This window comes from Armigeres subalbatus, chromosome 1 (assembly GCF_024139115.2).
Source record: "Armigeres subalbatus isolate Guangzhou_Male chromosome 1, GZ_Asu_2, whole genome shotgun sequence".
Lineage (NCBI taxonomy): Eukaryota > Metazoa > Arthropoda > Insecta > Diptera > Culicidae > Armigeres > Armigeres subalbatus.
The window spans coordinates 10852072-10877498 of record NC_085139.1 but is presented as its reverse complement, the minus strand read 5'-3'; the positions used below and the strand labels follow the sequence as shown (position 1 = coordinate 10877498).

At 37.4% G+C, this 25427-nt stretch overlaps 2 protein-coding genes across 4 annotated transcripts in view; one reads left to right on the top strand and one right to left on the bottom strand.

Annotated features, from left to right (window-relative positions):
- The first annotated feature begins 402 nt into the window (after positions 1–402).
- LOC134221674 (glutathione S-transferase 1-like) lies at positions 403–1232 on the top strand. Its single transcript, XM_062700865.1, has one exon. It carries the CDS (start codon positions 533–535, stop codon positions 1157–1159), a length of 627 nt encoding a protein of 208 aa, XP_062556849.1. The 5' UTR covers positions 403–532; the 3' UTR covers positions 1160–1232.
- A 148-nt stretch (positions 1233–1380) lies between these two features.
- LOC134221652 (cadherin-89D) overlaps positions 1381–25427 on the bottom strand; it is a 234960-nt gene continuing 210913 nt past the window's right edge. For 2 of the 3 annotated variants that reach the window (XM_062700843.1, XM_062700851.1), the window contains exons 6-9: positions 25309–25377; positions 25043–25246; positions 1623–1916; positions 1381–1556 (exon numbers count right to left, since the gene is read on the bottom strand). In XM_062700843.1, coding sequence (XP_062556827.1) covers positions 1502–1556; positions 1623–1916; positions 25043–25246; positions 25309–25377 — 622 coding nt within the window. In that variant the 3' untranslated portion in view covers positions 1381–1501. Of the gene's footprint in view, positions 1557–1622; positions 1917–24491; positions 24773–25042; positions 25247–25308; positions 25378–25427 lie in introns of those variants that run through there. The other variant, XM_062700856.1, reaches the window with a different exon arrangement.

The window sequence follows — 25427 nt, the reverse complement described above, 5'->3', positions numbered from 1 at the left end:
CTTCTAGAAACGTATTTTCAAATAGAAGTCGCAACCTTTCAACTTCCAACTTGTGGCATACGTGATCGGTCGGCGAAGGCAGATAACCGACGTCTGAAAAAAATTGTTTGCCCGAAAAGTGATATTGATGTAATCCCCCTCACGTTATCTCGTTGTTCTTCTATTTCGGTGCTATTTTGTTGTTTCATTGCACTTGATTCTTTCGATCCAGCCCAGTCACCACGCAGACCAAGCTGAATCAAATGTTAGACCAGCGGGGTGCTGGACGGTTTGTTGAAGCTTGGGAAAAGGACACGAAGACGCAGCGTGAATGGCGTCGATGGTGCAGCGAAGAATGTGGCCAACATAAAGAAGAATAAATTAGGTGGGTAGACTGTAAGCGAAGCGAGTCAGCGTAGCGCAACGCGTAGCCCATGTTTTTCGTTTCAGTTGAACTTAGATCGTTGTTTGGAATCGATCGAAAATTACTTATCGGTGAAAGAGAGTGGCAAACTGGTTCTGACTGCGTTTGGTTGGATTGCAGATAGGGGCAATGGAGCTGTACTATTCGCCAGCATCGGCACCGTGCAGAGCCGTCCAAATGACGGCCCTTGCCATCGGAGTTCCGTTGAACCTGAAGGAGATCCGTTTGATGGATGGCAAGGCTAGTCAACGGCCGGATTATTGTCGTATCACACCGCAGCACAGTATTCCAACACTGAAGGATAAGGATTTGATTCTGTGGGAGAGTAGAGCGATTCAGATCTATTTGGTCGAACAGTATGGAAAGGATGACAGCTTGTACCCGAAGGATCCGGCCAAGCGTGCCAAAGTCAACGAAAGAATGTTTTTCGACGCGTGTATTTTGTACCACAGATTTACGGAGTATTACCACGAGCAAGTGTATGGAGGACTGGAGGGAGATGACAAGAAATTGGCAACACTGGAAGATGCGGTGAGAATGCTGGATTTGTTTTTGGAAGGACAACCCTACGTGACGGGGCAGGCCATGACGATTGTGGATTTGAGTATGCTGGCAACGGTTGCTACGATGGACTGCCTCGGTTTCGAGCTGAAGCCTTATCACAATGTAGCCGAATGGTACAAACACATGAAAGGTGTGGCTCCTGGGTCCAAATTCAACGAAGCGGGTGCACTGGATTTCGCAACTTTTAAATGATATTCTAGGACGGAGCTTGTACATTGTAGATTTGTTTTATTGTCATTAAACATAGAGATTTATTTACACGTAATCTTTGTCACTGGTTACTTCGATTGCACTTCGAACGCACTCGTTTCTCACTTTTACTCGCTTGCATCATCCTCATTCTTAAGCACGAATCAACAATTTTAAAACTTACCCTAAGTTAAAACAGTATTGGCTCTGGCTTGACAACAATTTTGCTAGTTTGTTTGCTTTTCAAAATTTTTGGTTTGTCCTATCGGCTATTCTGTACAGCTGGCTGTGGCGAGGGTGGCAACGGTGAAAGCTCTCCCTGCGAGGGGGAGCGTTCCCCTCTCGTCATAGACTTGTGTTGGACGTCAGCGAGTCCTTGAGCGAATCCTCGTAACTATCACTAAAACGAAATACACAAATTTTATTGAACTACAATTTAGTTTCCATTTAATGGAATGGGAATTACCTGTTATTCTCCTCGTTGACGGGCGCTACCACCGCCGTCGACTCGGTACTGATGTTCGTCACGAACTGACGGTGGAAGTTCGGATGGAAAATGGAACTCTTCAGATCCGTCCGGTTGATCACCGGTTGGATGTCGACCCGAGTTATAGGACGCCCAGCGGCCGGGTTGTTATTGTTGTTGGTGTTCCCAAGGGTGGACGAAGTATTTCGGATTCCCGTTGTGCGGACGTCTTGCGATCCGCCAACGATGCCGCCGCCTCCGCCACCCCCTCCAAGGTTGGGCAGTGGGATCAAACTGAGGAGCAAATCCGTTGTGGACGGTTTGAAGCCAGCAGTAATAGCGAGGAGAGGGAGGATTTCGCGGAGATGAATTATTTCAATGTCAATGCTTGTTACTCGAGGAAATATTACTTATGAAACGATTTGGCCCACGATACCGAAACCGATTAATCATGCATATGTTGTTAGTGTAAGCAAATATTCACAAGTTCTTCTTCTTTTATGGCTCTACATCCCAACTGGAACTAAGCTTTTCAGCTTAGAATTCTATTTGCATTTCCTCAGTTATTAATTGAAAGCTTTCTATGCCCGTTATTGTATGACTATGTATTTTGTGGGAAGTACAATAGATACGCTATGTCCAGGGAGTCGAGAATGATTTCCACCTGAAAACATCCTAGACTGGATCGAGAATCAAGCTCTGTATCTCATAATTGAGAATCCTACGCCAAGACCACAAGTTTCAAGTTATGACCTATTGTACCTATTTTTGTATAAGAGTCAATTTTTCCACAACAAGTTGGGTCTATCTCAATAAGTTCACTAAAGAATTAAGTCAATTTGACATCCACACAGGAAAGTTTCTGCAACTATATTACGAACTTAACATCATACGAAAACATATAACGGATTTAATTAATATTTAGAACGTTTTCTGTGTTTGTTTATTCATCAAATATGTAGAAAGATTGACCCATAACGTTACCCTAGATATCCGTAATTGAGCCTGGGAAAAAGACTGGAAAACTTTAATGTTATTTTTATTCAAATTTCATTTCAATTCCATTTACCGAATGAATCAAGACAGGTTTTTCAAATAAATGCTGGTAATATTTTTCAAATAGTCTTACACCGGAGTCTATTCTTACATGGGAAACGTATATTAGAACCACGTTAATCCCGAAATTCGCGCAAAAAAAGTCGCGTGAAAAGCGATATTTGTTTTGACCATCCTGAAGATTTTTTTTTTGTGTACTAGTAAAATTTCAATATTCCATCACAATAAAAGGATATTTGGAATTCAAGTTGTTGCATCAATATGGGGACACTTGATTCTTCATTTGTCACTCATACAAAAATTAGGCGATTTTTTTTTTAATATTAATTTGTTCTCAGGCGGTTATTTTCGTGTAGATTTGACAGATTTGACAGAAGGGTTGGCTCAAAAAAATATTTATTGAGTAGATATCATAGATAAGTTTCATCAAATTCTAAGATTTCATGCGCTGTTTAATTTCATATCAAAAATCGTTCATGAGTATGCACAGCAAATCGGGATATCTGCGTATTTTATCGGGATAATATTGAATAAATCTGAGAGCCGGAGACGAGCCAGCATCGGGCTGAAAGTCTCCCCAATAAAGACAATAAAAAAATCTGAGAGCACCTTTCTCTTTTTATCAAAGCATGTTCTTGGAGAGAGATCAATTCCTCCAGAATATTTTTAAATTCGATTTTTGACAGCAATCCAAAAACTCGATTGTGTATCAATAACAGCTAAAAATTAACAGACTGTCACATAACAGTTGAGTCAAATATTTTTTTTTGAGAGTCTGTGTGAAAACCTCGTAAGTTTATTCTGTTTTGGCTATGATACCTCGGAAATAAGAAGAAGGGATCAAGTCTCCCCAGTCTCCCCAATAAGAAGGATCCGTGATGCAAAAAAAAATGTGAACCTCCGAAACAAAATACTGTTGTGGACATGCTCTTCATTTTCAAAACATATTTGGCGTAGAATAGTATATGAAATCAAGGAACTGATGTCGTAGTATCATATGAGCTTTAAAAATAATGTTCGTTGGTCAGATGGCCCATACACTCAATCGGCGGTTGTTAGATTTTCTAATAATTCTGTATAATAACCTGCCAAAATCTGTATATGAACTGGGCTTATGTGAAATTGTTAGAATCTTATACAAAAACCCAGATTAATCCACCTAGCAGTGATGATGCCTTTCTCGTGCATTATAAAATATATTGAAAGAATAACATTAGAAAGGTCAAAAAAGCTTTTAAGGAGAATAGATCACATTTTTTCGATCATTTTTAATATTTTTGCCTTGCCACCATTCAAAAAAAATTGTTCTTTGAATTTTCAAGGGGGACCTTTGGGGAAAAACAATGTTTTTTCAATAATTCCGAAAAGCAATGATCGGGCCCATTTCCAATAGCAAACAATTCCCCGTCGAATGCAATTTGTTGCGAGCAAATCAGATAATTCTAAGCTCTAAAAAGTGTGCCTACAAAATTTGTACACATACACACACACATACACAAAAAAAAACAGACGTCACCTCAGTTTGTCGAGCTGAGTCGATCGGTATATAACACTATGGGTCTCCGGGCCTTCTATCAAGTTTTTTTAGCCTTTTTTTTAGTTTTTCATATAGCCTTTCGGTACAACTTTGTTGTACGAGAAAGGAAAAAATGCATATGTTACAAATATGCGATCGTGCGGTAGTACAATGATTAGCGATAGTAAATACAATGATTAGCGCAACGGCGCGTTTTGAAAAATACATATGGATTAAAATTCGATATGTTTCCAACTTTCCTGATTCCCACGTAGTGTTTTTTCACCAATGTAATATTAAAGTTCAATAATACTACATAGTTGTATGTCATACATTGATTTTGCATCCCTTTGTGTAATAATTGTACAAGTACATTTGTGAAAATGAAACCAACAATTCACATAAATATAAATGAAAAAAGCCGCATAATATGGAAAAAAGGAGGTGTATGAAAACGAACGTTATGTTCAAATCACCCATATGCCCAAACTACACCATCATTCCACCCAAACCAACCAAACCACCCAAACCAAAAAGCAGTTAGCCTTAATGACACGCCTCTTCTTTCCTTCCAAAGCATGAAACAAAATGGCAGCAAACGTAACGAGCGCACGAGAAAGCATGTACGTAGGTATGCGATTTTTATTTCCAACGACGAAACTTTTACAGCTGTGTTGAGGCGAGCGGCTGAAGTCATCGGCTTCGGGTCTCTAGCGCGTGTGTGTTCGTCCATTAGTTTTCGTGTTCCACATTTGAAGCTTTGGAAAACTTTGCTTGAGAGGTTAGCATCATCAATAAAGCACGAAAGAAGCAACACAAACATTCATGCTGTCAGTTATATACACGGTGCGAAATTTATTCACCGCATGCAGAAATGCTACACCCTTAATTTGTTTTACTCAATATTGTGCGGTTACTTGCTAATTTTTTTTTAAACTTTATTAAGTGTTATTTTAATCTCCAGATTATGTTCAACACCGTACTTGCTAAATGGACACGGTCGGTTAAAGTAGCTGTTCCTTAAATAGTTCGTTAAAGTAGTCGCTAGATTATTCGCTGTTGGTTTGAGCGAGACAGAGTATATGTCAAAAAAATTAACCAGCAATCTGCGGTGTATTGTTCGAAATGAACGTTTATCAGCAATTGACTTTCTGCTGTACTATAGATCTCGCATAATTTATCAAAAGGACCTAAGTAACATTTTTTCATGAATTAATTTGAGTACTGCAATCAACAGAACAACATGAAAGCTATTGCAATTCTTTTCTAAAATTAGCATACTGGCTCACCAGTTACGCGCCGGGTCCCATGCGCCGAGTTGTGCGCCATGCAAAAGTAAATAAACCAATGTCAAATAGATGTGAGCTTTCAGTAAGCTTTTCCACATTCGCTTGTAAGGTATGTAGCATATTGTCGTCCCTTTACGAAAAGATATTTTTAAGTGAAATTGTTCGAGGTTTAGTAGTTTTTTGCTTTTCTTTCGCCTGTGTTGCGTTCGGGATATTGTTTAAGTGGATATTAGTAGTGCAATTATGTTTAATTTGTGATGTAATATTCTACACTTAAATTGAGTAAAGTACCATAATATGACACAATACCTTAGCGGCGCACAACTAAGCGAGGCAGAGGTGAATGAGCAAAATGCTATAATATCTCGAGAATCACAATATTGATTGCAGTATTCAAATTAATTCATGAAAAAAAATGTTACTTACGTCCTTTTGAAAAGTTAAGCGAGAATTCATGAAAAAATTTACTTAGGTCCTTTTGAAAAAATGCGTAAAGCCAAAATAGAACTTTTTGGGAACTTGCAAGTGTTCTGATTGTTAAAGTTGACTTTTTGTAAATTTATTGGTCAATATTTAAGAAGTGCAGTTAAAAGAAAAGTGCATACTTAGTTTATTCAAATTTGATTCAGACTATCTTTTGAAAAGGGTCAAACTTTTTTTACTGATTTTTTCAAATGGATATAATCGAAAAACGACCCTTCCTACAAAAAGTGTTGTATGGGTGACTATCGCAAAATCAGTCAAACTTCCTAATCAAACTCTTTGAAAAATTCTACATTGAACCCTACACTAAAAAAATCGATTTAAAAATTAAAAGTCGATTTGCAAAAACGCCCTTTTCGATTTGGACGAAATTTTGTCTCAAGATAGGTGATTATGTTCCCTACCAACCGTCCATACATCGCAAGCTGGGCACTTTGAAGGAAAAAATTTTCTAACAAAACTTTTCTTGACGGAATTGATTTTTTCAGTGTAGAATTGGATTTAACATATGTATACATAATATACTCATATTAAGTATTCCTGTACAGTCAGGCAGAGTACAATGTTTTGGTCGTAACTGGTCGCAACTAAAGAAGCTAATAATGGAATATTATACTATATTTAGTATATTAAACTATATTTAGTGACTAAATTAGACAATGTATCATAAAAATAGATTTGCTTGGGGTTCTATAACGATGGCTTTCATTGGTTTAATTTCAGATGAAAATACACTGAAAATAATTCCGACAAGAAAAAGTTTTTGTTAGAAAAACTTTTTTCCTTAGGAGTGCCCAGCGATGTATGGACGGTTGGTAGGGAACATAATCACCTATCTTGAGACAAAATTTCATTTAAATAAAAAAGGGCGTTTTTTCGCAAATCGACTTTAAAATTTTTAAACTGATTTTTTCAGTGTAGGGCTCAATTTGGATTGTTTCCGATATTTTCACTAGAAAGTTTGACTGATTTTGCGATGGTCACCCATACAACACTTTTTGTGGGATGCGTCGTTTTCTATTATATCCATTTGAAAATATTAGCAAAAAATTTCAGCTCTTTTCAAAGGATAGTCTAGATTAAATTTGGAAAAATATTTTTGTTTTCATTTCGGATCATCTGGTGATTTTCATTTCTCATTTTTCATTTCTTACTTCTTACTTTTCACTCCTCACTTCGCACTTCTCACGTCTCACTTTTCACTTCTCACTGCTCACATCGGCCCATAGGGAAAGAAATGGCAGAAATGACGCTTAACTTTTTAAAAGAACATATGTCACCTTTTATTCATGAATTAATTTGTGTACTGCAATCAAAAGCTATCATATTGGTCTGTTGATCGCAATATTAAAATTCATAGAGATGAGTGACGTTTAACGCTCGCACACTGATGTGCAATTCGGCATGTGTAAATACATGTTTGTTTTCCTTTTGCTCATAACCTCAAAATTGATCGAGTCATCACGATGGTTGCGAAGAAGTCAAAAAATATATGGAAATATACTCATTTTTACCCAAACTTTGCTGAGTAGCTCCATCTAGGAGTGTTTGTTTTCCTTTTATCGCCACTCACACATTCGGACGTGAGAATCTCAATTCATGAAAATATGTTTCTTAGGTCATTTTGAAAAAATAAACGAGAATTTTCAGTGTATACATGAAATCTTAAAATAGGTACTTTTTAACTCATTAATGGGTTTCTATGTTTCTTTGTGAAGTTTTTTCTTCCGTGTAAGCTGTGTATTCTATGCTGTCAGTGTGCCGGTTTCGAATAAATTGTGTCTTGGGAGAACATAACCTAGAAAATCGATAGCTTATTTGTTACGAAATAATGATGTCTCATAACTCTTTGAATATTTACTATTTTTGAGAAGTGCCATCATTATGAAACTCAATAGTGAACAAGAAGAAAACATTCCCCATCGAATGCAACTTATTGTAGCAAAATCGATTCAGGTTTAGTACTAGAAAAATTGGCTAATGTTTCAATGTGCACACATACACACACACACACGGACACACACACGGACAGACAGACATTTGCTCAGTTTGTCGAGCTGAATCGAATGGTATATAATACTATGGGTCTACAAGCGCTCTATAAAAAGTACGTTTTGGGAGTGAAATGAAAGCCTTTCTGGTACAACTTTGTTGTACGAGGAAGGCAAAAATGTAAGAAAAGCTTACAAAATCTAACAACCGTCGGTTGGGTAATAAAAAATAATATAGATAGAAATAACAAAAACTAGAGATTTTTGGAAACAATATAGGCTAAGCTTTCCAGTATTGCGAAAAAAGTTTTCAACAATAAATCCAAGATGGCGGCCAAGTTTATTAATATGGCTGCTTCCATTTTTTCTTTTATGCAAATTGATACTGACCTCTAAGATCGGTTGAGATATGTTGAAGTTCTGACAGTTTTTGTGCATCAAGAATTGACAAAAATTGTGGGTTCCTAAAAATAATTTCGTGTAAGGTACAACGGGGCAAGTTGAAATGCGGGGTAAGTTGAAACGGAAGCTGTATTTAAGATAGGAAATGACCGAATACTCTGATTATTTTTTTTCAACAAACTACTCCCCTAAACGCACCTTCTGAGTGCCATTCCCGGAAGATAATAGCTTTCAAAAACAAACCCTGCCCTTGTTTATTTTTCTTCCTTTGCAAAATTTAAGCCAACATTTTGACGTTCCAATGAAACAGGTCTCAAAATGGTGCTTGGAAGAGTTTTTTCATCAAAAGTTTATTGAAGGTAATCATTCAATGTTGAATAAGCATATTGATTATGAAAAAGCGATGGAAGACCCGAATTAATTTTTGTATTTTGGTTGTTTGATATTGCTCCGTATGTTCAACTCTTCGGGGCAAATATAAATGCGTGGTGCAGAGCAAGTTGAAACAAAGATTCAAAACGTCACCCTCGCAATCAAAAGTTTTTTTTTCCAGAATTCAACATGGTCCATAAATACATACATTAAAAAACACAAATTTATAAAAACAGGCAAACTTCTGAAAATAAATTAATAAAAAATTTCCGGCCATTCCGTCATGAATGCAACTCTCCTACAATGAATGAAAAGGGGTCATGTTCAAACTGCAGTTTTGAGAGTCTTAATCTACTGAGCAGAATGAGCACTGACTCTCAGAAAAATAAAACATAGAGTATGTAAAAATTTTGTTAACTTCACCTTTCACTTCCCCAGCTGCCTATTTCTCCAATCAAAGACTTTATGAGAGATATGATGGTTGGTTAATGTGCATTCATGAAGAAGCTACAACCGAATTAATCAAGTGCACAATATAAATACAAGTGAACCAAATATTGAACCATCCTGAATAGTAATCCGAGTGGTCACCAGTAGGAGGAAATCGATTTGATAAATTTTCAGCGTAGTGCGTTCTCCAGAATTTGGTCTCTGAAAATACGCTTGTGACTTTGTTGTACACTACCCTTATTCGCATAAGAGTCCCATGTTATTTTCTCCGACTTGAGTAATTTGCCGTTGAATTTATCAAACTTGTTTTACATGGAGAAATACAAAAAAAATCTAATAAATTGAAAAAAATTGCTTTCTTTACAAAAATTTTACGTAATATTCTTCACCTATATTTATTGCTGTGTGATAATTAAATGGACCATACTTAAGTTTATTTTTTTGTGTAAAAGAGTACCTTTCAAAAACTGGAATGTGATTTTTATGCGAGTAAATATCAAGATGAGACAACTAAAGTGGGATTTATTTTCAAATTTCTAGAACAAAACCTACTATTTTATTAGTTTTTCTTAAGCAGAAGACAGTTTTAAGCTATTTTCTGAAAGAAAATCAAAAGCGTCAAAAACTTACATGGGACTCTTATGCGAATCCTGGCAGTATTATAGTCACCTTTACAACCTCGTGCTTTTTGAGTCTCAGTTAGTACATACATTTTGTTATTAATACAGCAAAATTAGCTTATGTCTGAATATAACGCAGTGTTTCAACTTGCCCCGATCCGCAGGGCAAGTTGAAACGATGCATATAAAAAAAAAATTTAAATATACCAAATATTTACAAAATAGTTTGTTAGGCTTGCGAAAAAACCTCGGGAAACATCTGGAAATTCTTTCATGCAATCATTGAAATTTCCTCGCAACAAAAATCGAAACGAAACGATTAAAAAATTCTCGGGAAATCCCAACTTTGGAGAACTCCTCAGAGTATGCTCGAGAAACTTTACGAATTTCTTCGTAAAACAATTCATAATTTCTTCGGAAAACGCTTCCTAATTTCATCGGAAAGCTAAATTTCCTCGGAAAACTCTTCGAAATGTCGTCGGAAAACGCTTCAAAATTTCCTCAGGGAAAGGATTCTGAATTTCTTCGAAAAAAACTCATGATATTTGCTTTCCGAATAGATTTACAAAGAACTCTTCATTATTTCGTTGAACTTTCTTCGTGAATCTATTCGGAACTCCTCGCGAAACGCTTCGAAATTTCTTGGGGAAGCGCATCGGATTTACCCAAGCAGCGCATTCATTCATTTATTTAGTCTACATCTAAACAGATAACACTGAATCAACAATTTGACGCCACAATACACGGTTCGAGGCCGCATCTCTCCTTCCTCGGATACGCCCCACGCTCGCCAAGTCGTTTTGCTCCTGATCTGCCCATCTCGCTCGCTGCGCTCCACGCCGTCTCGTACCTGCCGGATCAGAAGCGAACACCATCACGCGTTGGCGCATCTTACCCAGCACTATGAAGCTGGTTCCCAGCTCGTTGGTGGTGCCACAGCTTTGGTAGAAGGTAGCCGCTCGATGCCCGCTTTTCCACACTTTCTGTCCTGTCCAGCAAATCTCCTGCAGCGCCACGACGTCGAAGTTGCATCGTAGATTATCCTGTCGCAACCTGCGAAACCTAGCGACTTGCAATTCCATGTTCCAAGCTTCCAATCGTGATCCTGTATTCGTCGCCTAGGTCTTTGCCGATTATATCGAGTCGCATTATCTCTTATATTGTTCGTAATGATTGGTTTTCCAGGCGGCTTATTGGGCCTGCGCAAACCTCCTGTCTCGTCGGAGGGCCGTCGTGTCAGGGCTGTTTAGCGTCCCACCTAACACCAGGACTTGGGCTTGTGCACTTTGAGCGGCACACGGTCGCTTTGGCGGAGCCTACTTGCGGATACATGCAGCTTTTTATATAGGTTTAACAGGGCCCACTGTCAAACCCCACCACATCCTAGGCAGGCGCCATAACTCGCAGATGGCCTGGGGAGGGGTCGTCAAGCCCTTGGACATAGTCCTTCCTGCCCTACAGTACCATAAATACTATTCCTGAAATCATGAAATATAATATAATTTGTCAGCTTATGATTTTCATAGTTTTTAATTCATAATTATGGGTATGCACTTGTTTCCGTGTATTGTTCAAGAAACCGCCTTTGATCATCAGCTTGTACATCCTTGCGTTGATTGTCTGCCGAGCACACGTTGGCGCATATTGTCCAGAGCACTATGAAGCAAGTTTCCAGCTCATTGGTGATGCCATAGCTTTGGTAGAATGTATCCGCTCATTGCCCGCATTTCCACAATTTTTGTCCTGTCCAGCAAATTTCCAGCAGCGCCTCTCCAAGCAGCACGTGCAACATCTTTCGAATGGCTGTTTGTTCCTACTTAATTGCATTGAATGTAATGGAAACACATCAAGCCTCATTAAAGCCACTTTTCAGATTCAGAAACGCACAATGTTTCATTTCCGTTTCACTGGTGTCGCAATCAGGGATTGAACTTATCATTTAGTATTCAGTAAACAACTCATTCCGAAAAGTGTTGTATGGCGGACTTCTAGCGCTATTTCCCCTCTACAACTTTGTCTAATGGTACATTGCGCTATGTTCAATATTTACAGCGTGAAACACTAGTATCACTTAATATACTAAATGATAATAAGTGTTATCTCATACTAAGTGCATCTTAAGCTTGACACATCTTTTCCCTATGGATCCCACTTGAGTACTGCTGGAGTACAGTAGTAGCAGCACGAAGCTGAGAACAACGTCTAATATTTGAGACGGAAGCGACACGGAAGAAATTTCTCGAAGAGGATTTTTTTTTCTTTTTAACTAATTTTATTTGCTAATTATCTAATACATGCATTCATCTCTTAGACTAGGTGTTCCGTGTTTTCTTAACACTATCATCCTTATTTGCTATGTCATATTTTTAGTTATTATTAATACATTTCAATTGCCTCTGGCAGTTAGAATTTTTCCTCTGGTTGAATTGAACCATGTAGGAATTACAATGTTTTCAACTTAAACTAATCTTAACCTAATTTATACTAAGGGTACAAGAGTTAATCGTTGCAATAGAAGATTGCAACGATTTTTATCTAAAATTGGAAATTATTTTGTTGGACATTTGTTGCAATGTCTCAATATTAGAAATTCTATGAAGTTCATTGGTACTATACCACGGAGGCAACTTCAGAATCATTTTCAGAATTTTATTTTGAATCCTCTGAAGTGCCTTCTTGCTGGTATTGCAGCAACTAGTCCATATTGGCACAGCATACAACATGGCAGGTCTAAAAATTTGTTTGTAAATCAAAGTTTGTTATTAAGACAAAGTTTTGATTTTCTGTTTATAAGTGGATATAGACACTTAATATATTTGTTACATTTGGCTTGAAGGCCTTCAATGTGATTTTTAAAAGTTAATTTTTGATCTAGCAGAAGTCCTAAATATTTAGCTTCGCTAGACCAATTAATTGGAACCCCATTCATAGTGACAATATGTCTGCTAGAAGGTTTCAAATAAGAAGCTCTCGGCTTATGTGGGAAAATTATAAGCTGAGTTTTGGGAAGCATTCAGGGAAATTTTCCATTTTTGCAAGTAAGTGGAGAAAATATCCAAACTTTTTTGCAATCTACTACAAATGACACGAAGGCTTCGCCCTTTGGCTGAGAGACCTGTGTCATCTGCAAACAAAGATTTTTGACACCCTGGTGGTAAATCAGGTAAGTCAGAAGTAAAAATGTTATACAAAATGCGCCCCAGTATGCTGCTTTGGGGTACACCAGCCCTTACAGGTAATCTATCAGATTTAGAATTCTGATAGTTTATCTGCAGTGAGCGATCTGATAAATAATTTTGGATCAGTTTAATAATGTACAGAGGAAAATTAAAATTCATCAATTTTACAATCAAACCTTCATGCCAAACACTGTCAAATGCTTTCTCTATATCAAGAAGAGCAACTCCAGTCGAATATCCTTCAGATTTGTTGAGCCGAATTAAATTCGTTACTCTTAATAACTGATGGGTGGTTGAATGCCCATGGCGAAAACCAAATTGCTCATCAGCAAATATAGAATTGTCATTAATATGAACCATCATTCTATTTAAAATAATCTTTTCAAACAGTTTGCTTATTGAAGAAAGCAAACTGATTGGGCGATAACTAGTAGCCTCAGCTGGATTTTTGTTCGGCTTCAAAATAGGAACAACTTTGGCGTTTTTCCATTTATCTGGAAAGTATGCCAATAGAAAACATTTGTTAAATAAATTAACCAAAAAGGATAAAGAGCTCTCAGGAAGTTTTTTGATAAGTATGTAGAAAATACCATCATCACCCGGGGCTTTCATATTTTTAAATTTTCTAGTAATAGATCTCACTTCATCCAAATTGGTTCCCAACGAAGGGTCAAAACATTCTCTTGATTGAGAATGTCTTCGAAGCTCCGTGTAACCTGATCCTCAATTGGACTAGTGAGACCTAGACTAAAATTATGGGCACTCTCGAACTGCTGAGCAAGTTTTTGAGCCTTTTCGCCATTTGTTAATAAAATTTGATCTCCTCCTTTAAGCGCTGGAATTGGCTTGTGAGGTTTTTTAAGAATTTTAGTTAATTTCCAAAAGGGATTCGAACTGGGATCCAACTTCGAGACATTATTCTCAAAGTGGGTATTTCTCAGAATAGCGAAACGTGTTTTAGTTTCATTTTGCAAATCTCATGAAATAACTTTCAACGCGGGATCGCGAGTTCTTTGGTATTGCCTTCGCCTCACATTTTTAAGACGGATCAGTAGCTGAAGATCGTCGTCAATATTAATGGAGTTGAATTTAACTTCACATTTCGGAATTGCAATGCCTCTGGCTTCGACAATTAAATTTGTCAAAGATACGAGAGCATTATCAATATCACTTTTGGTATCGAGAGGAATATCAACATCAAAATTCCTATCGATATACGTTTCTATAAATCCCAATCAGCTCTATGATAGTTAAAAGTAGAGCTGATTGGATTATAAATTGTGAGATTTCAAATGTCACAGGAAGGTGATCAGAGTCAAAGTCAGCATGAGTTACCAATAGGCCACACAGCTGACTTGAATCCGTTAAAACTAAATCAATTGTAGAAGGATTTCGACTGGAAGAAAAACAAGTTGGTCCATTGGGATATTGAATAGTATAATATCCCGCAGAACAATCTTCAAATAAATTTTTACCATTGGAATTGCTTTGAGCATTATTCCATGAACGGTGTTTGGCATTGAAGTCACCAATTACGAAGAATTTTGATTTGTTGCGAGTCAGAATTTGAAGATCAGCTTTCAACAAATTCTTTTGCTGCCCATTGCATTGAAAAGCCAAGTAGGCTGCAATGAAGGAAAATTGTCCAAAATTTGTTTCAACAGAAACTCCCAAGGTTTCAAAAACTTTGGTTTCGAACGAAGAAAATAATTTATGTTTGATACGTCTATTAATGACAATGGCGACCCCACCACAGGCGCTGTCAAGACGATCATTTCTGTAGATAAAATAGTTTGGATCTTTTTTAATGGAGAGTCCTGGTTTTAAATACGTTTCAGTTATAATGGCAATATGCACATTATGAACTGTTAGGAAGTTGAACAATTCATCTTCCTTAGGTGCCCGCCAGAGTAGACGCGACGTGCGATGCGACGCGACGCGACTCACGTAAAAGAATAACAATCATTATCAACAGGCTGTCAAATTGCACTGTCGCGTCGCGTCGCATCGCACGTCGCGTTTACTCTGGCTTCGCCCTTACCCTTTAGAGAGCGGGCATTCCAATTTAGAACTTTCACACAATTATTTGGATCCATTGAAACGGAGTCCGATAAAATTTTTTTGTGTGTACTTTATACCAACCTGAACAGCTTCAGGAATGGTATTTGCTTTGAACATTGCATCAATCATGTGATGCAATTGTTCAGTTAAAAAATCAAAATCGGAAGCAGTCATGCTACCTGAATCGGCAACATGACCGTTATTTTCCGTTGGTACATGGGTATAAACCTCATTTTGAGAAGAGAAATTTGGTCTACCAGCAGCGATGTTTGCATACGTAGGTACATTGGAAAAATTGGAATTTACTGAAGTGCTTGCTACCCGTTGACGAGCGGCAAAATTTGTTTGTGAATTGTGGTGGGTATGAATTGCTCGACCGGTAACCGGTTTCGAAATTTGAGCGTTTGAAAAATTTCTACCCGTCGAATCTGGGATCCGATTGGAATTTCCCGTCATCAATTTTGCACGGGAATTCAAAACTTTTTTGCGTGAAGGGCATTCCCAGAAATTGGATTTATGATTGCCCCCACAATTTGCACACTTAAATTTATTGGATTCTTCTCTCACAGGACAGGCGTCCTTGGCGTGAGAGGTTCCACCACAAATCATGCATTTAGCATCCATGTGACAATGTTTGGTTCCATGACCCCACTTTTGGCACTTACGGCACTGGGTGGGGTTTTGGAAATTTCTCCCAGGCCTGCGGAAATGTTCCCATGTAACACGGACATGGGACATAATACAGGGCTTTTCCAAACTTTTCATATTATTTAGTTCACTTTTGTTAAAATGAACTAAATAAAATTCTTGAGAAATGCCCTCTGGGAAGTACCAGAGTGGGATTTCTTTTCATCTTAATTACTTGGACTGGTGAAAATCCAAGTAAATGAGAAATTTCAATTTTAATCTCATCCAGTGATTTGTCATCACTGGGAGACCTTCAAGACGACTTTGAACAATCGCTCAGTTTTGTCATCGTATGTGAAGAATTTATGGCTCTTCTCAGTTAAATACTGAAGAAGACGTTTGCGATCGTCAAAGGATCCCGGCAAAACGCGGCAGTCACGCTTCCTATAGCAATCTGAAATGAAACCTTGATCCCCTGAAGGTTACTCAAAACCTCATTCCGGAAGCCAGAAAACTCGGCAACAGATACCACAATTGGCGGAATCCTTTGCTTTTCGCATGAATCGAATCACCTGGGCTAGAGGTATATTCGATTTGCTCAATTTCATCATTAATCAAATCGAACTGATTGCTCAGTTCGATTGGAGAAGAATTATTTCCGATATTAGAGTTAGAAGGAATATCTGAATTCTCCAGCTTCCTTCTATTTTTCCGCGCTTCGGCAGGACGGTCTTGAAACCTTGTTTCTTTGAAGGAAGTGGATAATTCAGAGACTCCCCTTCCTCTTGTTTTTGTTAATACTCATTGCTGAGCGTGGAGACGTGACCTTCTAAGAGGTTTTTTTCCCAGAACGGTGTCCCTGCAGGATTACCACCGCTTGTCGGAATTTTACTTCCGCAAACGGGTCCAACGTAAAACGAAGGCACGGGTCCTTGCAAAGATCGTAACGAGATCAGTGGGTACAAATAGCGCTAAGAAGCACCGTTGAAATTAAAATAGCTTCGGGTAGTATTAAAAACTTCCTTCCGCAAAGAGAGAAAGAACCGCACAGCACGAAAGCACGATGCGGTCTGACTCGAAGAGGAATGCAGGCAAGCAGCCACACTGCGACAAGAGACTCGGTAGAACGTAGAACACTATAGACGTGATGGCAAACACGCCTCTTTCGGGAAGAAACGCTTCCTGTAAACGCGGGGTATGAAGAGATGGATCAGGCTGTTTTCAAGGCTATCAGAAGCTTAACGCATTCCGCAAAAGCTTTGTGCTGCCAGTCGAGACGTTCAAGGGCAGTGGTGGGTCGAATGTAAGGTAATCGAAATGTGAAGCCAGGACTGTAAAAGAACTCTTGAACGACGGTGAGGTGATAGGGATGGTATCCAGAGCTGAACTCATTAAGATTCAAGATGTGTACGGAAAAGCTAGACACTTGTCTAAACATGCTGATAGATATAATCTGGGAAACAGAACAACCGGTATTTTAAATGCCGCTTACTAATTGATACCCTAGATCATCTTCAGCCGTCCTTCATTTATAGTGAATGCGTTCATGAAAAATTATCAGGTGTCTGCGCAACATCTGTTTGTCAGTTTCTAGGCGCAACACAATAGACCACATAGAGAAAAATCATGAATGAGTACAACTTTCTCAGAAAGCTAACAAGACTGATGCAAAACTGTACGAAGATTGCGGGCGGAAACACCGGGAACTACGATAACGCTATGAACTTTCGTGCTTGATCAATATTGCACTAGAAAATGTCATCCGGAGGGGCGATTGTTGCAGCCTGGGTACGTTTTTCAACTGATCCGAACAACTTGTTTATTATAAACATCATCTATCGAACATTTTAACGGATGGCAAATCTGTATCAATTAGTTCAGGTGGTTACGACAGACAAGGGTGCTCTTAAGGTGTTGAGTAAACTAGTCTTTTCTGGACCATTGCTGATCGCAGACGTTATGTCAATCAGTCCATTGCGACGAATCACGAACCACGAGGTCGGCCAGCTCTATGGCAGACTCAGTATCCAGGAGGTAACTAGCAGGCAGAGCTGGCATTTCCCCACACACTGTGCACAATGAGGAGATTTTAATACACACCACAGAGAGTGACGCAAAACTAACACGGTAAGTGAGGACGCAGCCGAGGAGTGATAGAATCATTCCGGTGAGAGTTGAGCCTACAAAAAATTGTGCCACTTCGTGTAATATTCATCAAAACGATATTGTTTTCGATGATGCTAACAGAAATACTTTGGAGAACAAAAATATTTCGATTTGAAAAAAGGTCTCACTTAGAAAGGCAAATAGCACATAGGCGAGAGGGGAATTGAAAATGATAAATTTTTGCTAGGGTAACTAATGGATCTTTTGTAAAATAATGTTTCAAAGTATTGCGAGCAAAGGCGTAGGATTGCCAATCCGAAGATGGCCTGTTCGATTCTCGGTCTGGTCTAGGATGTTTTCGGGTTGGACATATTCTCGACACCCTGGGCATAGTGTATCCAATGTACTTGTCACACAAGATACATACTCATGCAATGGCGGGCATAGAAAAGCTTTCAATTAATAACTGAGGAAATGCTAATAGAATACTAAGTTGAAAAGTAGGCCAAGTTCCAATTGGAATGTAGAGCCATTGAAGAAGAAGAAGAAGAAGTATTGTGCAAAATGGAAAGTGTATTGCAATGAAAACTGTATGAAAACTTTCGTACGGCCGTTAACATTATTCTGAAGGTAGGGTGGATCAGTGTTTCGACGGCAAACAAACAAAAACCCGTGACTGGGGCTTCTATTTCAGAGAAAGATTTCAGGATGTGTAATAGTTTTCCGAACATTCCGGAAAATGTTGTCTACAGCTTTCTTGTTAATTTGATTCAAATATTAGTATTATTACAACCTAGTCTTAAATACCGATTAAGAATATCCATAAAGTACATCACGCAGAAATTGGCGATTTTCAAATTCCCCTCCCTTCATCGTCACACTTATAGTATTAAACTACTAAACTTTTTGTATGAATCGTCACGCTGTTTTGAACCCACCCCCTCCTCTCTAGAAGCGTGACGTACTATGTGGATGACCTCTTAGTTATATTTTACTAATTTTTGCTCCTCACTCCAGATCTTCTAGCCAAAGGCATATGATTGTTTCGTTATCAAGATAGATAGAATAATGTTCAAATCTTCAAATTCTATGGTGCTCAGAATTTTCAACAATGCTTTGATTCTACGAGGATATATGCACTGGAAGTTAGCACGTACCTTCATTCTCAGCAAATAGGGTAAATGATATATTTTGGACATGTACATATTTTGGACAAGCCTGAGCTTCTTCGATCCATTTTAGATAATGTGTAGGGAATTTTTCATCGAAAGTATGATCATTGCATACTTTTACCTCAACTCTAGCGGCTTCTGATGAGAATTTACAAATCAACTATTATTTATCTTTAAAATTATCTAAAATGTAAAGCTATCTACCAAAGTGCCTGCTGGACGCTAGTATGCAGGAGAACATGCATTATAGGACTCTTCGTAACATGCACCTGAAATACGTTTAAATTGGTTGAAACGGCAATCTTGAGGTCCTGCGGCCAAAGTTTGATTGTAATTGAGTTACTAACATATTCCAATCGCTTAACATGAACTTGAGACGGATGGAAAAGGAGTGACCAAAATGAAGTTATGTTTTTATGTATCAGACATTTATTGGTCACCCCATGTACAGTACATGGATGAACCATTAATTGCCAATTGGCTGCTTTCAATGATATCGATAAGATTGCGAAACAATGTCAATTTCTGGTTTAATCTAGGGAGCGGGACCATTTGGGCAGCACCCCCTATTCCCGTCCGCAACGTTAATAACTCGACCGCGTTCCAACCAAATGGCTTGATTGTTTGTACATCGCTAGATATCAAAAAACAAGTAATTCGGTTGTAATGCGCTCGAGTAATGAACGTTGCTGACGGGAAAAGGGGGTGCTGCCCAAATGGTTCTCTACCCTATGTCAGTTAAGCAAATAAATGCATTTAAATGAATGTGGATACGTGTAGGTAAGTCATACCATTGAGATCTGTAGGTGGCCATTTTTAAATTAGGAGAAAATGACTCTGTCCAAAATATATGCATTTTCCATGTCGAAATTATATATTTGATGTCCAAAAAGAAAATATTTCAGTTGGCAGTATATCACAGTTTACACCTAGTAAACGTAATTTACTCAAAAATTGGGTAATGGAGACACAAGACTATCATAGGTTATGTATTTGGATGAACCTAGTGGTTTTCAATTGTTTTATACTATTCAATCTCGATATATTTTCTAATGAATGTCCTGCGCTTGTCCAAGATACATCATTTACCCTATTTGCTGTATAAGTCACACACACTAACTTTTTCTATTTTGAGCTCGGCAAAATTGGGCACTGCTGTAGCTCAGTAAGCATCAAAACTGAACTTCAGAAGAAAATTTTGTTTTATTACTGATTCTCAAAACATTTGCCGTATCTCAGCAACCGAAACGTCACTTTTACTGAGATCTCGGCAAAAATCATATTTGCTGAAACCCGGTGGTGCCCACCTCGGGAAATAAACAAAATAGGTATGCTGAGATCTCGGCGAAAAAAACTAAGTGTGCAGGCTTAATTATCCGGTTTCATATTTATTAGACCTATTCATAATTTTGAGAGGTATCTACAGAGCCGTAGCGTGGATTCCTGGCGCCCTTGGAGAAATATTTTTTGAGCGCTCCCATTTCACTAAGAAAAAGGCGTAATAGTTTACATTCAAACATTTTGAATCTCACCTAAAAGTAAGATTAAAAAGATTGAAGGTGCTTCAAATAACATGAAGTATTTGATAGTTTCCCCCCTACAAAGTTTTGAAGCGTTTGCATAGTAAAATATGTAAGTAACCTTGCAGAATCATGGGTATTTTTGGCTCCTCATATGGAATTTGTAAAAACATCCAGAATAGGTTGGCAATTGCTGAAGGTTCAATAATCCTCAATCCTAGCGCTGTTGTACTGTATTGTTTGTATTGCAGATACATTTTGCTAATCTCCGAGAGCCTTGAGAAATGATAACCAAAGTAATTTTAACAAGGTAAAGTATCTCTGCCCTTTGTATATTCAGCAGTTTCCCATTTTTATCATTGAACTCGTAACTACACGCAAAAAAGCGTCCCAGCCCTTACTCCAACCCCGGTATAAGTCATTAGATCAAGAAAGCCCTTCGAAATTTGGAAATAGGACGGTAAACAAAAAATCTTTGAATGATTTAGATTACTTAAAATATCGTCCTTTAGACTTTGTAGTCGGTTTGTCCTTAATTGGGTTGTTGAGCAGAGAAAAATATGAGGTTTTTTATAGTTTAACATAAAGAGCATGCATTTCTGATCTCCAACATAATTTTATTTTGCTTGTAAACCTTTTATTTTCATTTTTGTATAGCAAACAATAAGCCATTTCAATCGATAGAATGACACTAACATTCATAGAATGACAGTTGGCCCATGCAGGATAAGAACAAATTTTTAGTCCCATATAAATTTAAAATCCATATTCAAAATTGTTCCGGGGCTCCAAAAATTCTGAAAAATTGAGGTTAGGCTCAGTTTTTTATGCAGATTCAGAATATGTAAAAACATATATACCCCTAAACAACCCAATTGGCCCTGTAACTAATAGAATTGTTCTGCTAAATTAATGATTTCGTGTGTGTTACTTCTACGTGAAGTTAAACGATTTACAATGATATGGAAATGCTAATATCATCTTCCAAACTCGGACGTACATGTTCATGATAGCATTAGAGGCGAAAGTATAGAATTGATAGTTCCGTCAAATATTGCAGGCATGAAGAATGTTTTATAGAAGTCGATTTGAAAAACATTCTTCATGCCTGTGATGGCACATATCACGACCTTCCTTCTGCCCCCTAATGCTATCATGAACATGTACGTCCGAGTTTGGAAGATGATATTAGCATTTCCATATCATTTTAGAATTGTTCTGTTTCTCATGCCGTTCTTGATATCAGCGCCCACCTGAATGCCTGTGGTCAACGGGACAGGTCAGCTCATAATCGCTTTTGCTAAATGTGATATGCTTTCTGTAAAAAATTCAGCTAAATTGGACAAAGTTTCAAAGTGGCTCAAATCGATTTTGTAATTGTGTTCTTAGACTTGTGACAATTCTATCAAAGGATAGGAATATTTTAGGAATAAATTTGATACTTCAACATGAAGAACAAGAAGTAAGACATGAAGAGGAGAGCATACAACATGCTTTAGTAATCTTGCTATGCATCATATTAAAACAAATAAATTAAGCAAAAAAATAAAATAAATTGACAAGTTTCCCCAACAAACATTTAAAGCTGATAGAGCGCTTATTTAAACAAATATTGTCTTTTCCAGCCTAAAAATAAACTTATTCAACATAAATTTTTTGTTGGGTCTATCTTTTGTGATGTTTTTCAGCAATGAGCAATTGAGCATACAGGTTAGCTGAAACAAGTGACAAAAGTATTTCAAAACGGGAAAATGATAAATGCATCATGAAACAATCATGATTATCCTTAAACAATTGAAAAATGCTCCTTAAAAAACTGATAATTTTTCCTTAAATTATTGTTAAATAGCAAATCTTTGTTTTTCTAAGGAGCATTTTCAATTGTTTACGGTATATTTTTTTCGTTTCTACGGTACACTTTTCAAATGTTTACGGAGCATTTTATATATTTCAAGGAAATTTGTTCAATCATTTAAGGAAAAATGATCAGCATTTTTCAATTGTTTAAGGACAATTTCATCTGTTTTAATGGACAATTTTTGGGCTGCCCTCAAAATAGTCAAAGTTCCAAAATATATTTTTGTTAAAAACTTTGAATAAATTTCTGACTTTATTATTATCTTGTTTCACATAAATAGAGTTACAGCTCCTGGACTTCATCTCATAGCTCCGATATTCATCCCACGAGAAGCAATGCAAAGGTATATGATTTCTCTTATATTTTGTAATTTTTTCACCAGTGAGCACGCATGTTAGCAAAAAGAAGCGAGTTAATTGGTGCCGTATATCTTTGTTTCGCGATGAGTTGAATATATATTCAGTGAGATGGAAAACAGAGCAGTTCCTCTAGTACTAACAGTTACGTTTACCTTTAGCAATGTTTACTTGCATTTTATTCAATTCATCGTTCTATCAAAACTCATTGAGGAAAACAGTGTTGTTTTCATAATTTATCCTCAACTCTTTGTGCCTGCCAAATACATTCGCTGCAGAGTTAAAACACAAAGAGGCCTCACTGCGTTGAGGAAGAGAAAAAATGAGCGATGCGATGATTGAGACCGATCTTTTTCAGGAGTGCGAAAGTCACACACATTTCGACTACTCTGAGGAGTAGTATGCCAGCTCTGCAGAAGGATACGATGCACAGGACATGATTCAAGAATGCCTGACAGCAAACCTGTACAAATGGTGTTCGCTTCAGATCCAGTACAAGAAGGTAGGAGTACAGCGAACTACGGGTCGAACCAAGGTCGGAAGGATGTGGCCGCGAATTAAATATTGTGGCGTCGATTTGTGGATTCAGTATTATCGGTTTAATTTGAACGTGACTTATTATTTTTGTTGAAACGATTAGATTCATGTTGCTAATTTGAAATTCAACCATCCAAGTAGGCATGAAATGTTCTGTTCAAGTTATTTACGTGCTTCCACCTTGTGTACGGTTTTAGAAATGCGATGAACGAAATGCGCATGCTTAAAATACACACCAAAATAAAACAGTCCAAGAACGAGTTCCTTAATGCCTTGTTGGTTTAGCTTCAGATTTTATCTCGTAAACATTTTTCTATAAACTTCTTTTGCATAAACATTACAAAACCTTCAACTTTATTTGAAAGTTATCCACAAGCGAACTACACTACTAACCCATTGCTTCCAACAACTTTTTTAAAATTTCATGTAATCACCTTTAAGGAAAGAAGATATGTCTTTTAAAAAATCGCTAAACGCTAGAACAAAAGTTTTTTCCTTGTCATAAGACGACTTTGTACAATTCCATTTAATTCCACTACTTTATTAAAGTAGTGAAATTAAATGGTATTGTACAAAGGCGTGACAAGTAAATATATTCCACTAAAAGCTTAAAATAATTTTCGCATCAAACGTTTTTTGTCGTAACAAAAATTAGTGGAAAACGAAAAATAAGTTTTTGATTGTAAAACAATAGTTACTTGATTGTTTTCAATCGTTTTACTATGTTTACAAAAAACATGATTAAAGCAGTTTGCATTAGAATGTGTAAAAGATGCAAAAGTTCATTCTGTTACCATGACAAAGAAAGAGTTAATTAAAGTGGTGCAAAAGATAATCTGACTAATCTAACCCAGATTTAATATGCGAAAACAGACATGTCAATCCCTCATCCGATTCATTTGACTTTAGAAATATATTGAAGAGTTCAAACGTTATTTCCTATTTCTCAAACAAAACAAAGGTTTTAACTCTCCGCAGAAGAATGACGGATTCTTCTTATCCATAAGGCGTTATGTAATAAGTTAGAATAGTTGAGTAAGAATTGATGTTGCGAAATAAATTTTATCATTTTAAGAAATGGAATGTCCATTAATAATTCCCCTGTGAGATAAAGTCATTCATTTTATGGCGTATGTTGTTTATTTATATCACTATGTTTAAATGATCTTGGAAATTTAAATGTTTTTGAAACATGCTCATAATAGACGGAATAATTATTTCGTATTATTCCGTCTATTATGAGCATGTTTCATGTTTGAGCATGAATAGAACAGATCATTCAAGCTACCTTATCATTCTTAAAATTATGTGTTTCTTTGCCTCCATGCTTCGCGAATACTTTTCTTACACATACTAACCCTTAAACGATCTATCAGTCCTCAAAGTTTCAAAATTCTGTTCTACATATACGGTTCATGGCATGTTAATAACAGTTAGTTACTCCTTACTCATATGATAAGCCAATTGTTAGGATGGTTATGATTTTTTTATGGTGGTGCTTCATGCTTTTTTGATGCAATCGCTCAATTAATATAAATAGTTGCTATACATTCCGCTAGAAAAGAAACGAAAACGGAATTCATGAGTTAATATCGCTTGATTGATTGTTTCAAAATAATCTCGAATAAATAAAAACTATGACAATTTCCATTTAAAGTGCACAAAAATCCAATAAGAATCTTTTTCAAGCATTAAATGACCTACTTGGATGCAACACACTTTCTTGAGCGAAAGAAAACCAGTACTGCCATGGCCTACTTATATGCATAGCGCTACTTGCATACAACCAATAGGAAAAAAAGGAAAAAGTTAATCAACTACTTACCGTCGGTACCGGGCGCATGCGATGCACAGGGCCGTCGCTGTTCCTCCAGCGAAAATCAGCCCCCCGATAACGACCGTGGCCAGTTCGATTCCCTTCATGCCGGCGTCGTAGGGGTGCGGTTCCAGCGCACTCAGCGTCAGCTCCGTCAGTTCGATGATGGGCAAATTTGGCTTCAAATTAGCCATATCCAGCGATGCGAGGGACCTTCGGTGAAAAACAGTGTTTGATGATGAAAATTGTGAATCTAATATTGGTGATAAATTTACCTCTGAAGTTCCGCCATTTCCACCAGGGAATTGGACTTCCGATCGATGGCATACAGGTACAAGTTTGTGCTGAAACCGAAATGTTTCTATCATTAACCTGTGATTGCTAAAAAATGTCA